The sequence below is a fragment of the Choloepus didactylus genome, chromosome 1, assembly GCF_015220235.1.
Source record: "Choloepus didactylus isolate mChoDid1 chromosome 1, mChoDid1.pri, whole genome shotgun sequence".
Taxonomy (NCBI): domain Eukaryota; kingdom Metazoa; phylum Chordata; class Mammalia; order Pilosa; family Megalonychidae; genus Choloepus; species Choloepus didactylus.
The window spans coordinates 144,265,460-144,280,191 of record NC_051307.1 but is presented as its reverse complement, the minus strand read 5'-3'; the positions used below and the strand labels follow the sequence as shown (position 1 = coordinate 144,280,191).

The 14,732-nt window shown below is 40.0% G+C and overlaps 1 protein-coding gene across 2 annotated transcripts in view; it reads right to left on the bottom strand.

Moving 5' to 3' along the window:
* CLRN1 (clarin 1) overlaps nt 1-10,236 on the bottom strand; it is a 37,956-nt gene extending 27,720 nt beyond the window's left edge. For both annotated transcript variants that reach the window (XM_037842669.1, XM_037842661.1), the window contains exon 1: nt 9,868-10,236. In XM_037842669.1, the coding sequence (XP_037698597.1) occupies nt 9,868-10,120 (253 nt within the window). In that variant the 5' untranslated portion in view covers nt 10,121-10,236. The remainder of the gene's footprint in view (nt 1-9,867) is intronic.
* Nucleotides 10,237-14,732: the final 4,496 nt, after the last annotated feature.

The following is a 14,732-nucleotide window of genomic DNA, read 5'->3' as shown; positions in this document are numbered from 1 at the left end:
ATCTCAACCCATGGAATTTGGACTTACTTGTTACTAAAACATAAACTTAATCCATCCTGACTGATATACTTGTGCAGCTCTTACAAGCAGTCAGTTATCTGAAAGCATTTCTGCTAGATTCTGAGTTGTTTGTGAACAAGTACCCTCTCTTATTCCCTTCATACCCTCAGTACCTAGCAGAATGCTCACGTACATAGTAGGTACTCAATAATCATTTTTGGGGGGTGAGGACACATATGCTCTTTAGCTTACAAATAAGTTGTGTCTTACACATAAAGTCATGCTGTTTTCAGTAGATCATTGGAGGGTAATAAGAATAAGATAAAAAGTATTTGTTTTTATTAACTGCTAAGTATGTTCCTTTATTGCTTTCCATTAAGCTGTGATTTATTTGCTGTCTCTAAATGTATGGCTTTCATTTCGGTTGCCTTAAAATTTATTTTATTTCTGTCTTCGGGGTTCTTCTGTTATATTTCATCCTGAAACCTTGTTCTCCTTTTATCTATTCCCAGGGTAACAGTTATATCTCTTATCCTGCCGTTCTTAAAATGGGAATTAGTAAATTCACGCTAATTTTATATTTAATTTCATTAACCAGGGGTGTTAGGTGGTTGGAATATAATGCACCACCAAAGCAAGACAGGTGGAGGAGGTGGGGGGAAAAGAGGTAACTGAAAGGTAGGTGGAAAAGAGATTAGCTTTTGGAGTTAGGAGAGTTTGGGGTTAATCCTGGTTTTGCCATTTGCTGTTCGTGGGGCCTTCTGCTTACCTTATCTGTAACTGTAGACAGTAATAGAAATAAACCACAGAGCTTTTGAGAGACACAAGGGAGATCATTTATGTAGAAGTTCTTTGTGCACTTTAAGTGATTACCTAAATAGGTATTAACGTGATGAGAACAGCAGGAGGTCTGTGTTTCCACCAAGAAGAGTGGGTGATTTAAGAAATCAACATAGTGAAAGGGTCTGCATTTTCAAGTCTTAGGATCAATCATGGAGGGGTGGTATTTGGCCCACAGGTGGTCAGAGTATTTATCTGTACATTGGGTCCCAAGGTCCAGCACTTCAAAAGAGTTCTTGGATTACATGGGATTCAGGTGAACTTTCTATTTGTAGCATGGATTTTTACCTCCTTTTCCTGACTGGATGCGTGACTGTTGCTGTAAATAATCCTGGAACTTTTATTTATCTGACACCTGTCACACACATTCCACAACATCTGATAAAATATTCCCATTCTCATTTCTATTTCCTTTGTGCAATTTCTTGGACATTCTCTATAATAACTTGTCAGAGATGATCTTTGGGTTGATGACACCTCTAAAGAGGACCCTGAGGGTCCTTCCACAGGAGACAGGCAGATGGAAGTCTAAATGCTAGCTTTATTTCTGATAAAGCAATTGGAGAAGGTGGCTGAGATCTTCCCCCAAGTTCTCCTGAATTAGGCAGCCTCAGCCCATCCAGAAACAGGCAGGGTTGGATGATCAAAGGCCTCTGTTAAGGGCAGAGCTGGCCCTGTATCTTGACCAGTTGGGGATAGCCCTTCATAATTGGTAGGCAGATTTGGAAAGTGGGGAGGATGGTGCTCTGGGGCTGAGAACCAAGTATGCTCAGTTTTTCATTCCAAATGTACTATTCAGATCACTCCCTCCCTCTGGAGCTAGGTGGGTGTGGATAAATTCTGAGACCCGTCATGGAAACATGCAGCCCAAAAATGGCAGCAAAACCTCCCAACTGCATGGAAACAATGCTAAACACTGATTTCTCACTCCTTCCCTATTTCTGGTGGCTTCCCCCACTCCTAACATTGAGGGCTTCTGACTGTTGGCCTCACCTGACTCCACCTGCCTTTGCTACCACCCAGCTCAGTGATTCCCAACCTTGGCTGCACATTAGAATCACCTGGGGATGTTTAAACCATTCCAGTGCTGAGGCCCAGCCCCCAGACTTCCTGATTCAGTTGATCTGGGATGGAGCCTCAGCATCAGTAATTTTCAAAGCTCCTCGGGTGATTCTAAAATGCAGTCAGGGTTACGGACCACTGATCTAACAATTTGGGTCTCGTCAACTCTTTTTGCCTGCATCTGGCCAGATGTAAAATGCAGAAAACACCATCTGTGAAGCTCTCAGAACTAAGGCAGCTCTGCAAATGATGTCGGCAATGGTGAGGCAACTTCTTCCTAGATGAAAGCCATAATGCTAGCTTCAGGGGCCCTGTTGTTCTTCTCGATGTTTCCTTCTCCACATAAAAGGGTGAGTTAAAAAAAAAAAAGTTGTGTTTGGCCCCTTGGTGCTCAGCTTTTCATTTTCTTGAAAGAGACTAAGAGAGAAGATTTCTTTCTTCTTACAGAAATGCTCTTGATCTGACTTTCCCCTCAGCCCGTCTGCAGCCAGTCATTATGAAAATCCAGTAAAAGACATTTCCTGACATAAACTCAATGCATGCATCTCTTTAATATCACCCATAATCTCACACCCAGTTATTGAGCCAGGCTTCTGATGGCTGCATGGTCAGAGAGAATGAAATCCATGACCCCAGCACCTAAAAGGAAAAGTCCCGATAGTAGGATAGAATAGCTTAAAATACAATTTTCTCAGTACCTCGCCTGAATTTCTCTGAGCTGAACCGTGTCTACTTGACTCCAGCCTATTTGGAGGCAGCCCTCGTCTGTGAGTGAGTCTTAATCACCCATGGAGGCTTAGGGACGACAGCTGCTTCAGTGCATATGTGTCTCTGATAACAGAACCCATTTAACTGCTCCAAATCCACAGAGTTATGGTTATGGTGGGGTAATAACGTGCCAGAATGGCTTTGGCATAGTTATAACATGCGGAGAGGGAGTGAAAACGAACTCGGCATAAATTAATCTGCCAGGTGTATAGTCAATTCTATCATACCTGTAATAAAAGCGTGTCAAACCATAACCAGTTTGAGTGTTTAGCTGCATGACTAGATTAAAGGCAAATTTTGTCATTGTTTAATTTATGAGTTTTGTTTCAAAAAATATGCCTATAACTTTATGAATTCACAAATCTATTTCAGAGATAAAAATGAGCTTTTATTTTTGTCATTTTTTTAAACATGAGTTTTTAATTTATGCTCTACTTCTATCCTTTTGGCTTTTTATAAAATACTAGCTTTTAAAGCAAATCAATTGCTATGTACCTGCTTTGTTTTTGTCCCTGACTGTATTTTGAAACTGTTCATGTCACTTCAGGAAAGAGCCTGCTATTTTGATAATTGCTCTTGTGAGATAATTACTGTAGTCAGAGTAGCTAACTTTGATGATCACTTCCCAGGCAGGTTCATGTCATGAAGATTTTAGGAGGCAGTGATCTTATTTCGGCTAACTGCATACGTGACTGGAAATCTCTGCCTTTGAACTGCACTATCAACATCAAGGTAATCTAATTACATAATCCAGAGGTGAGCCACTCAACCTATCTTATGAGAATGGTTTGACTTGACTAAATTACCTTCCAAAGTCCAAAGATTGGGATCTAGACATCAGTGTCACTGAAATATGAAATTAAAGGCAATGAATGAATTCAAGGCTTAAGGCCAAGTACTATCACATGGACAGAAAAGAACTATGTCTTGTGTAGTGTCAATATCATTTTCAAATAGAAGGTGAAACTGAAGGCTAATTTTACATTTTCATCAACTCTTTGATACCTTTTTGTATGATCTAGTGAGGCAGATGTGGTAGAGGAATGAGCATGATCTGTCAAATGCATCTGAATTTGAATCTCAGGTCTGCTACCTATTAGCTGTGTGACTTTGGGCAAATTTTGTGACCTCTCTGAGTCTCCAGTTTCTGTATTTGTTAAAGAGGTATAGCATCTCTATAACATCTTCCATGAAGGCTGGAGATAATAGATACAAAGTGCTTGACATCTATTAGGCACCCCACAATTGGGAGCTGATATAAATGTTACTTTCTTCTGGGTTGTCTGAAAGTCCTTGGGGAGAATAAGTCACACTCAGAGATCACAAGGGGAAATTTTAAGAACAATTTTGGAACCATCCGCCAACAGGTAAAGTTCATACATTAGTGTTAAGTTCCAGAAATCTCACTTAGGACCTGTAGAGCAGAGCTTCAAAAACAGTCCTGTCAGCCATTACTTCATCTTCCAGGTCTGACCAGGTAATTTTTTAAAATGTGTGTGTGTGTGTGTGGGTATTCTTGTGTGCATACATATGCATGATAGCAATTCTTACTGCTGATTTTGCGGATTTTTTTTTTTTTTCCAGTAAGGGTATTGGAGGATGGTTGTTAAGGAAGAGAGAGAGATGAAGTTTCCTTTTCTGGAATAGGCAAGGCAAACTATATGATCCCTTCCTCAAAAGCATTTTCCCCATATTTCTCACCAATTCGAGGATAATTTCTGCTGAGTTCCTCTTTTGGGTAAAGAGGAGTATTAAACTTCTTGGAGTGTTATACATACAGGTCATTCCTAATATCTTATAGTTATCATTTTAAGAAATCAAGATTCAGGAAAGAGGAGTTTTTCTTTGAGGATGGAAGAGGAGTTCTTAGGAAAAATAGAGAACAGAAAAATTGGAGGAGGTCAGCCCATGACTGTCATTTGCCCTCCTTCCTTAGGCTTTCTCAATAATATCACCTCAACTGTTTAGGTATTTATGGCTGTTCCTGCTCTTTGGGACCTGTTAGCCCATCTCCCTAGAATTCTAAAGCACCCCATTCTTCACTTTTCCTTCTTTAACTTGAAATTTTCCATGCAAAAGGCAAAAAGTTATGACAGGGGCAAGAAGGAGCATCCACTCTGATGATGAAATTTGTTTGGGTCCAGAAACATGTTATGTATTTCAGAATACTTTACTTTTCAAATCATGAGCTTTAGGTACGAAAGCATAAAGCTATACATAACTCACCACTTTTAATGATGATGGCAGAAATCTGTCAGTGGAAGCTTCAATTGACTGAGACCAGAAGGGTCTTGCAATTTTAAAGCTGGAGGGACCTTGTCTAGAACAGCCCAGCCCCTCATCACACAGCACAGAGGGCTTTTGAACTGCAAGAGAGACTAAAAATCATCTGGTTTCACATCCCATTCTACAGATACAAGTACTGAACAATCAATAGAGTAAAGTGATTTGCTCAAGGTCTCATCCCCAGTGAGTGACAGACCTGCTTCAAATCTAGTTGCTTAATCCCAATAGTGTCAGTGTACCAAGCATTTATTAAATACCTCTTTGTGCCATGCACTGTGCTAGGCCTTGAGGAAGTGCCAGGATGAATAATACACGGCCCCCGACCTCTTGCACTCCTTTGAGAGAAATACACATTCTCAAATATTTGTAATACAAGGTGATATGAAATCATAGAGTGAATGTGAAGATCTAGGGAAGGGCGGAGGAGGAAACAATTACTTGGCCTACAGAAGTTGAAAATCTTTCCTTCACACTAGTCCTTCTCAAACATTCCTATCTTCTATCCCACCCATCACTTTTTTTTTAATGGGAGGAGAACAAATCTGCTCTTTGCTGCCTTATTGTCACAGGTGAGTGATATCAGGCATAAGGTCCCTGGTTAAAAGGTAGGAGGATGCCTGCCTGCTAGGTGAAATAGAGCAAGCTTCCTTCTCCTGCCAAGTAGTCCTACCAGGTGAATTGCATTGGCTTGCCTGTACTGACCATGCCTGCTTTCACACCAGCCATGCACTTAAGGAAGCAAGGAGTAGCAGGCAGTGTCATCAGAAAGGGGGTACATCAAAGACCTTTGCAGCTCTGCCATGGTTGGTAGGATGATAGAAGAGATGGGGGTGTGCATGTCAGTAACCAGTGGATCACCTGCAGCAGGACAGGGCAGCAGGAGACAGGAGTCACACTTGCAGGAGACCCCGGAGATTGAGAGAGCGCCAATTCTCAGTCATGGTCAAATCAAGAGACCCTGACTCCCAACAATTCCCCTCCAATTAGAGTATGTTTGAGAAGCTACCTGCTTGCTCTCAGAAGTAGTTTCAATATCTCATGCAATCTGGGTCATACCACTCATTTGCTAAAGAAACTGCTTTTCTAAAATATGAAGCTAAATCTCTTAAGCTTTCTACAGATTTTCAATCATAAGGTCCAAATTAATTTTTTTAAAAGTATGGCTACAGTTGCAAGCCATGATAACATGATTGGTTAAATTTTATTCTTCACATTTCAAAAAAAAAATCTCCATATGTTTTTTACCAGCTCATTGAACTGTCTTGGCAATGAATAGATAAGCATATCTAGGAATGATTGATACCATATGTTTCTTGGGTATCATATTTTGATGATGATCTACAGTGTTTCAAACACCAAAACACAAACACACACACACACACACACTCTGAACTCAAAACTGACAATTTTTGTCTTGATGGCTACATTTAGAGTTAAACATCATCATTAAAATTTTACAGGTGATGTATCAGGAAAAATTAAGCCTACCAGTTGTGTTACCTTGAAAGGAAAACATTCCTTCAGCATAATGAATGAAATTGTGTGCCAGATATGAAAGCTGGTGACCTCTAGGAAATGAACCGCTGACCCATAAACAGATGAGACTCAGCCAGAGCAAACGAAGCGGAAGCTTTCCCAGCATAACTGTGCATGCTGGCAGGGCACATTCTTTTTATAATTAAAGGAGATAGAGTGGTCAATAGGGGACCTTTAATAGGAACAAATACAACTGAATTGCCTAACCTATTTTTCTGGCCCATTCTTCATCCTCATGTTATACTATATATCTGGGTTTTAAATGTGACATATACATTGCTCATAAAAAGAACACACACAGACTTCGTACAGCAGAACCAAGCAAGAATTCATTTAGAATATAGATACTGTCAATGCCAAATTTATTCAGAGGGATCTCCATCTAAATCAGCACCATCCCCTATGGCAGTCATTAGCCACATGTGGCTATTGAGCACTTGAAATGTGGCTAGTCTGAATTATGATATGATGGAAGTGTAAAATACACACTAGATTTCAAAGATTTAGCACACACACAAAGAATGCAAAATATCTCGATAATTTAAAACAATTCATGTAAAAATGATAATCAGGATATCTTGAGTTACAGAAAATATATCATTAAAATTCATGTTACCTTTTTACTTTTATTTAAAAAATATGGCTACTAGAACATTTTGAATTACCTATGTGGCTTGCATTTATGGCTTGCATTATATTTCTATTGGCCAATCCTGATCAAAATGGAAAGTTTGGGCAAGCAAAGTAGTGTTTCTCAATCCAACAGAAGTAAAATATAAACTCATATTAACTGACAATAACATGACAGCATGAAGAAAACTTGCCAAAGTGGCACTGGGGGTGTTGCCTTTTCCATTCCTTTTACACTGCAAAGTTTCTACAAATTCAAATGTTTGGTTAATAACTTTCTAAAGGGAAAATGAGAAAGGGGAAGTCCCAAGAAATGAGTTTGTGCTCTAATCACGAGCTGGACTCTGACAGAAACAGGTTAGAACTATCCACCCTGTTCTCTGGAGGCCCAGGATTTTGCTCAAAGGAGCCCATTATTGAGAAGACAGGGTTAGGCCTCATTCTTTAAATGTCCTTTTGTATTAACAGGGCTTATTTTTTCTTATCAGAAAGAATGTCAGAGGACTCTCCTTCTAGGATATGTTGATGAAGCATCTTTGACAGGGAGAGGGCTTTTGAATGTGAAGATGTAGACCACCAAGCTATATTGCAGCAGGAATGTAAACTTTGTGGATGCATTGCTGAGGCATCCTAAAGGCCTGCTGATTAGGAAGTTTTAACTCTGAGAGGGTGTTCACTTAAGTGAACATTATGCTGTTTGGGAAACGCGTTGGATCTATTGTACAGTTTTCCCAAATCTTTCTCATGTTCCATTGAAAAAAGGTACTTTTATGCTCAGGCAGAAAAAAAATTATAATGAAAGTGACGCCACCAGCAAAGAGACATGAATGGAGTTTTAACATGTCCAGGATAGGATAGAGTGGGTTGTCACCAAAGAACAAACAAGCAAATGTAACATTTCCTTCACAAGGCTAGAGGAAAACTGTACAGAGTGTGGTGGGGACTAATGCAATCCTGAGAGATAGGTGAGGGTGTTGTTCAAACCCCTCAACTCGGTGAGTCCTCACGGAAAGCAAAGGAGTGGGGGGACCTGCAGTTAGAACAGTTTCATGATGGACAAGACCAGCTTAAGAGAACACAGCCATAAAAATGAATTGTTGCACCCCAGAAGAATGTAAGGATTATAAGAGACAAGGTATGCAAAGTGCTAAAGTGTTTGGAAAAAATCTTACTCATTTTTTAAAAACATGTCCTACAGTATGAGTAAAGTTTATCTCCATTTTACAGTAGGAAAGTGCAGAGGCTCCAGAAAGTTCACTGGGTCCTCCCTGCTTTGGTCTAAATTCATTCGTGAGAAGCCTTACTCATGCTTGAGGTGCCGGTGACTCATGGTTAGATCATTCCACTCATCTTTATTTCCTTTTTTTTTTTTTTAAGTACAGTTGCAAATCACACGGCTTTCTGCTTTGTTCTTTTTTTTCTCCCCAATGAAAGCTAAGCAACTCTGACAGCCCTATTACCTTAATGAACTAAAGCCATTCAGTGAAAAGAGTTGGTATCTACTTCATCAAATCTAATTTATGATAATTTCTTAAAAAGCTGAAGACTAACACTTGGAGATTTTCTGGAGCTCTATGAAAATTCATATCACCTAGTAACCCGGGTGGGTTGAAGGTTGGTATCCAATGACTGCTAAGAAGATATAAGGAATGTTACAGAAATACAAATAGGCCAGCATTGAAATTTAATTAGACACTGCATATGTTAATAATAAATTCAATTAATTTAGCCTTCTACCTATGCTAGAGGGGAAAAAAAATCCCAGGCAAAATAATAATTCATTTTAAATGCTTCAATTGGTAACTTCCTTTCCTGAAGAGTGATTTATGCAGTAATTTACTGGCTGTGTCTTCATAAGATTGTTCCAAACCAGCCCTTTTGAAATAATAATAATATCTGAATGTGTGTTGTGAGAGATATAACAAATGACTTTCTATTAATTTTCATTTAATGAGTTGCCTAGTCACATGGTAATTTTTTTAAAATTGTCTTCTTAGGATAAACAGGTCATAAATACCATGCATAGAACTTCCATTTCACAAAAGTCATGACAGGAAAATCTGTCTCATATTCTCTACATGACTGGAAGGTCAATCAGTTGCAAATTTTTTTATATTAAATATGCATCTACTTCTTTCCCAGGTAGCACAGCAGAACGTTTTAAATTTACATAGCCAAATGATTCAAAATGGGTTAAAAAAGAAAACAGAAAATTTATCAGCAGCAAGGATCCTAGCAGGGATAGTTGGGAGGTAGATAGAAAACAGTCAAGAGTGAAGTGAAAAAGCAAGGTAGGATTGGTTAAGGAGTCCCATGACATTGATCCTTTTTTTTTTTAACAACAAAACACCCAAACAAGGCATGAAGGCCAACTCAAAACTTTCCTCTTTCCCTGAGCTACCCACCCCCTAGCCTTTTAAAATAGGACCCCAGGATTTCTTACATAAATATTAATATTTAAGGAGAATTTAATTGCTTATCCTTTCAAAAAGTTTAATTACATGCAACTAAGTAATTATATGTTGTAATAAAAATAGCAACCATGAAATATTAATAAAATAAAACAAAATAATAAAAACCAGGAAGAAGAAAATTGCTCAAAAAAGTCCTAGTTGTCTTGAATGCTTTGGGTCTGTTTAAAAAAATCTGTTAGTAGACAGGGCAAGCCTATTAAAAACAATTCCTTGCAACACTTGGAAGAGTGTGCCTAAAGTTTTAAATAATTCATATGCAATCGCTACTTACATGAGAACCGAAAAGGCCTGGCTCCTAACCCGCACTGCCTCACGCCCTCGCCGTGGAAAAGCCCGTACTGCATCTCACCGATGAACTTGTCTAGCTCCGGCCCTGAGGCGTTGACGAGCAGAGCCCCCGTTTTGCAGAGGATGGTGGCTTTGATCCACAACGGCGTCCCCAGTGCTGTCACAACTCCCAAGGCACACACGAAGCTTAACACCCCAGCCGTGCAAAATATGACTTTCTTCTGTTGGCTTGGCATGGTGGGAAATGGCTTTTGTAAGGGCAAGGTTCAAAAACAAGACGCTGGTGAGTGATGAGGAGGTTCTGCGCCTTTGACTGCATTTATTATAGAAGCTGAACGGACCGATGCTGGCTGAAAAGGCAACCTCACCTTCCACGGTGGTTCTCTCCTAAGTGTCAGTAGACTGCTGGGATGAAGGGTTCTTCATCACATATAATTGGCTTTTCTTCTTTTCTGCTTCTCCGTTTCTCTAATTTGAAATTTTGGACTAAGAATCTGTAAAATAAAACTTTCAAACTGCCTTGGCGTGTCTCCCCTTGTGTCACTTGGTAACACAGGTTTAAGATAACAGATGGAGTCCTCCGTGTAACTTGATAAATAACCCCTCCCCTCCTCAGCCTTTTGTCTGATTGGGTGAGTTGAAACTCTCAGAAACAGGCTTGGCTCCTATGGTAAATTTTCAGGAACTTGAGAAGTTCATTTATTTATGTATTTTTATTTCTTTTTTTGGAGGGGAGGGGAGTAGGCTTTGGCAGAGGTAGGAAGAACATATGTGTATCTGTTGGTGATTGATTTTGAAAAACATGAATTTTAGCTGGATAAAAATATTGACTTGAATTGGGTTTTGCATGGCCATGAAGTGCCCTAGCCCAACCACAGGTGGCTGTTCCCTGCATTAGTTCCTCTGGGGGTGCTGTAACAGATGACCACAAACTGGGTGGTTTAAAGCAACAGAAATACAATCACTTACAGTTCTGGGGATTAGAAGCCTGAAGTTGAGGTGCCAGCAGGAGCCTGCTCCCTCTGAAGGCCCTAGGGAGGAAACCTCACTTATGGTGGTTGCCAGTGATCCTTGGTATACCTTCCCCCAGTTTCTGCCCCCTCCTTCACAGGCCTCTTCTCTCTGTGTCCCTGTGTGTCCTCTCCTTTTATAAGGACACCGGGCATTGGATCTGGGGCTCATCCTGATTCAGGATAACTTAAATTAATTACATCTGCAAAGACTCTAACTCCAAATAAATTCACATTCTGAGGATCCGGGTGGACATGAATTTGGGATGGGTGGTAGTGGTGGGTACTATTCAAGTCACAACATCCACCTAACTTCATTTTTCCCCGTTCCATGTTTTAGAACCAGTGTATCAATAGAGAATTTGATTCAAATTCTTCCTGGTATGCAAAAATGTGGAGATGCAGGTGCAATCTGTAGATTCTTAAATGTTTCTTTTAAAGCATTTGGTTACTGTAGTATAATAGTAAAGGGATATGGTACTCGGTCCAAAGAGTATCAGAATCAATAAAGAGAGAGAAGGCTCCTGTCATGGAAAGATGGGATTGTGGTCAGATAGAGGGCTCAAGCATTGGCCACAGGAAAACGAGGGTCCCAGTAGAGGTAAGCAAGAGTCATGAGCAAGACTGCATAAAGGTGGGTGTGGTTAAATGACAAGAACTGTAAACTAAAATTCAGAATTCAGTGACAGCCTTTTAACTCTGCATTTCTGATGAGACTCCTCCTTCTGCAAATAGATACTGTGTTGTTTTAGTGGTTTTTTGGTGGTGGTGGTGTTTTGCCAGCAGGTGTTCACTGAATATCTATTGTATGCCACATTACTGTGCTAGGCTTTGACCTATAAAGTTAACTTTTAGTAAGAGCTTAGTATGCCTGGCCCCTTGCTAAGTATTTTATTGAAATGATCTTATTTAATTCTCACAGTTACCTTATTAAGTGATGGTGACATGATGGTGATTGTGATATGTCCATTTTATAGATAAGGTGACCAGAGGCTCAGAAAGCTCAAGCAACTTGCCCAAGAGGGTAGTGGAGCTAGGATTCATAGCTTTGCTATGCTAAGCAAAACCCCTGACCTTGATGAGACAGCAAGTCATTCAGTCTGGGTTGTGTTGGGGCAGGAGTAACAAGGGAGGGTAGCCTATTATCAGTTATATATCTTGGTGCTTGAAGAACACAGGCATCTGCAAACACCACTTGACCAGGTGGCCAAAAGCAAATTTTTTTTGTTGTTAACGTCTATTCCCTTATTTTGTCTTTGAGCATGGAAGCTTAGAATAAATAAATAAATGAAGATTTATTTCACATCATTTTTAGCACAAACAAGTGTCTAGGTTATGAACACTTTCACAAGAACCTGGGGGTATAGTCCTATATTTCTGAATTTCTCGGTATACAGCTAGCTACCGTCTCTTGGTGGTTTCCAGCCCTAGTCTTGACAAGGACAACTAAGTACAGAACTGATCCAAGAATGCCCGTGTGCCTTGAGTGGGGAGCGAGGCAACATAACCCATGGCCACAGAAGAACTAGGGATACACAAGATTCCAAGGAGGTGCTCAAAATTAGGTTTACAGTATGCACAAGTCTTCTTATTTTGTTCGACTTGACACACAGAATAAACAACCCCATCACAGATTATTTGGCCTCTGAATGATTTTCCACTGGATTTAGAGTAGTTGCCATCATTGTCCAACAGCAAGACAGGGGGCCCCAGCACCCCTAAGAAACAAGTATCAGGATCTACACATGGCACACCTACCCCAGAAACCTTTGTATAAAATGTCTAAGAGTTAAGCTAATTAAATCAACATATTCCATAGTTTGAGGAGGTAGAACATTTCCAAGCCTAGGCATAGAAATTAACTACAACCTAATCAATGCTATTAATACTTCTACAGAAAGACTATGACAAGAGAGGGGTAGCTAGCATAGGACAGGGGGGTTGGTTTAATTAAGCAAAACGCAGCCAAGTGTATCTAAAGCTGTACAAAGAGAAACGTTCTGACTATGGATGTCGAGAGCAATTTGATCACACCACCTCCTAAATTTGTATCATTCTATACTGAAGTTTTCACTGGTCTTAAGAGGCATGAGAAAAAGAAATACAACATAGTGAGTTTTTTCTTTTGTTCTGAAGTTGTGTCCTTCTTCATTTTTTGTTGTTAAAATTCCCTTCTTTAATGCAATAATGGTAGTGGGATTTTTAATATCCTTACTTGGCAAATAAAAAATATTGGCAATACTATGCCTGTTGCCGTTTAAAAAAAAAAAAATTACTGGTCTATTACATACAAATGTATGGATTCCTGTGTGGAAATGATGAGATTTAAAGCCTTACCTTGGATTGCATGACCTCTTTGCTTTAACCCAGTGTTCAGCCTTGGCTGCATATTGGAAATACTTGATGAGATTTTTAAAATGCTGATGTTTGGGTTCCTGAGGTTCAGATTCATTTGGTCTGGAGCATGGCCTCATGTGGGATCACCCCAGATGATTGCAAAATGCGGCCAAAGCTGAGCACCACTGCTCTTATTCCATCCAAACGGAGCTGTCTTCTGAGTACAAACTAGACTTTGTGGGTGTCCTGGTCCTGAAAATGAAGACACCTGCTTGCAGACATGGACATCCTGGTCACTATAGAGGAATATTCCCATTGAAAATTAATATATTGGTTCTACCATTTACAGCTCGAACATTCCTGAATTTCGTTTAGCACCAAGAGCTTGAATTTGTAAAAATGTCCTGATGGGGTCAGGTTTCCAGCCCTGGATGGTACATCTACCCCAACATCACCAAGTCAATGCAACGGTGATGTCTCCAGTTTGTGAGGCAGCCCCCCTCGGGTCCTACACCCAGCTCACCTCCTCTCTGTACACCTTCCTTTCCATCTTCAGTATCAGCCACCCACGGGCTGCATAGTAGTGTGTGTGATCCACCCTCTGAGAATGATACAGTAGAACCTGGCAGTCATTATGCCTGACAGCCTTCTTTTGAAATTTCATCTTAAATGTCTTGAGTGACAGTGATGACACCATTTTCCTTGCAGTCTCTCTGAGAATTTGAGTCATTAATGTCAGCAAGTTTTCACCAAGTATCCTCCTAAAAGCTTTACTTCTATCTTAATAGGGATATATTTGGTGACATAAGAAAATGGAACCAGGCCTCTCTCCCCTCCTCCATGACCCCTTTTAGGTGCTGGATAATGATATAATTATCCAGTATGACTAGAAAGACATGTAGAGAAAGGAGTACAATTGCAGACTCTGTGTTTGCTTCCAGTATAGCATTTATGCCTCTTCTCACACTTATTTTGAGCCATCGTTTTTCTCTTTCTGGTCATTTGAAAAAAAAAAAAGAAAAAGGAAAACAAAAAAAAACCCAAACCAAAGGTGTGGGAATTCTCACTTGATTTGCATCCAAGTTTAAGAGACAGCAAGGTGTTCAGGAAAAAGCCCTGAGTAGGAAGGCAAGATCCAGGATCTGGTTCCAAATCCCTCGTTAAATTAAGAAGGTCTTAGTTCCTCTGGCATCCATTTTGCTCATTTATGAAAAGAGTGGTCTGGACTACATAGGCGATTCTTAAATCATTTTTTAAGCAGAGAAACCATTTCCTCAACTGAACTCTTGGATGGAATAAAAGATAAAAACTGAACTGCTATAGTGGGGGTTTGAAGAGCTCTGCCACTGGGCCCCTTCACTCCTTACTTCCTAAGAGGCCCCCACTCCCAACCATAAAGTCAACTCTGAAAAGCACAGCTTGAAAAGTATAGCCCAATGACCCTTTAGCTTCCTCCTAACTCTTAAAAAAAATTTTGCAAGTTGTGGGATTAAAATTTGTC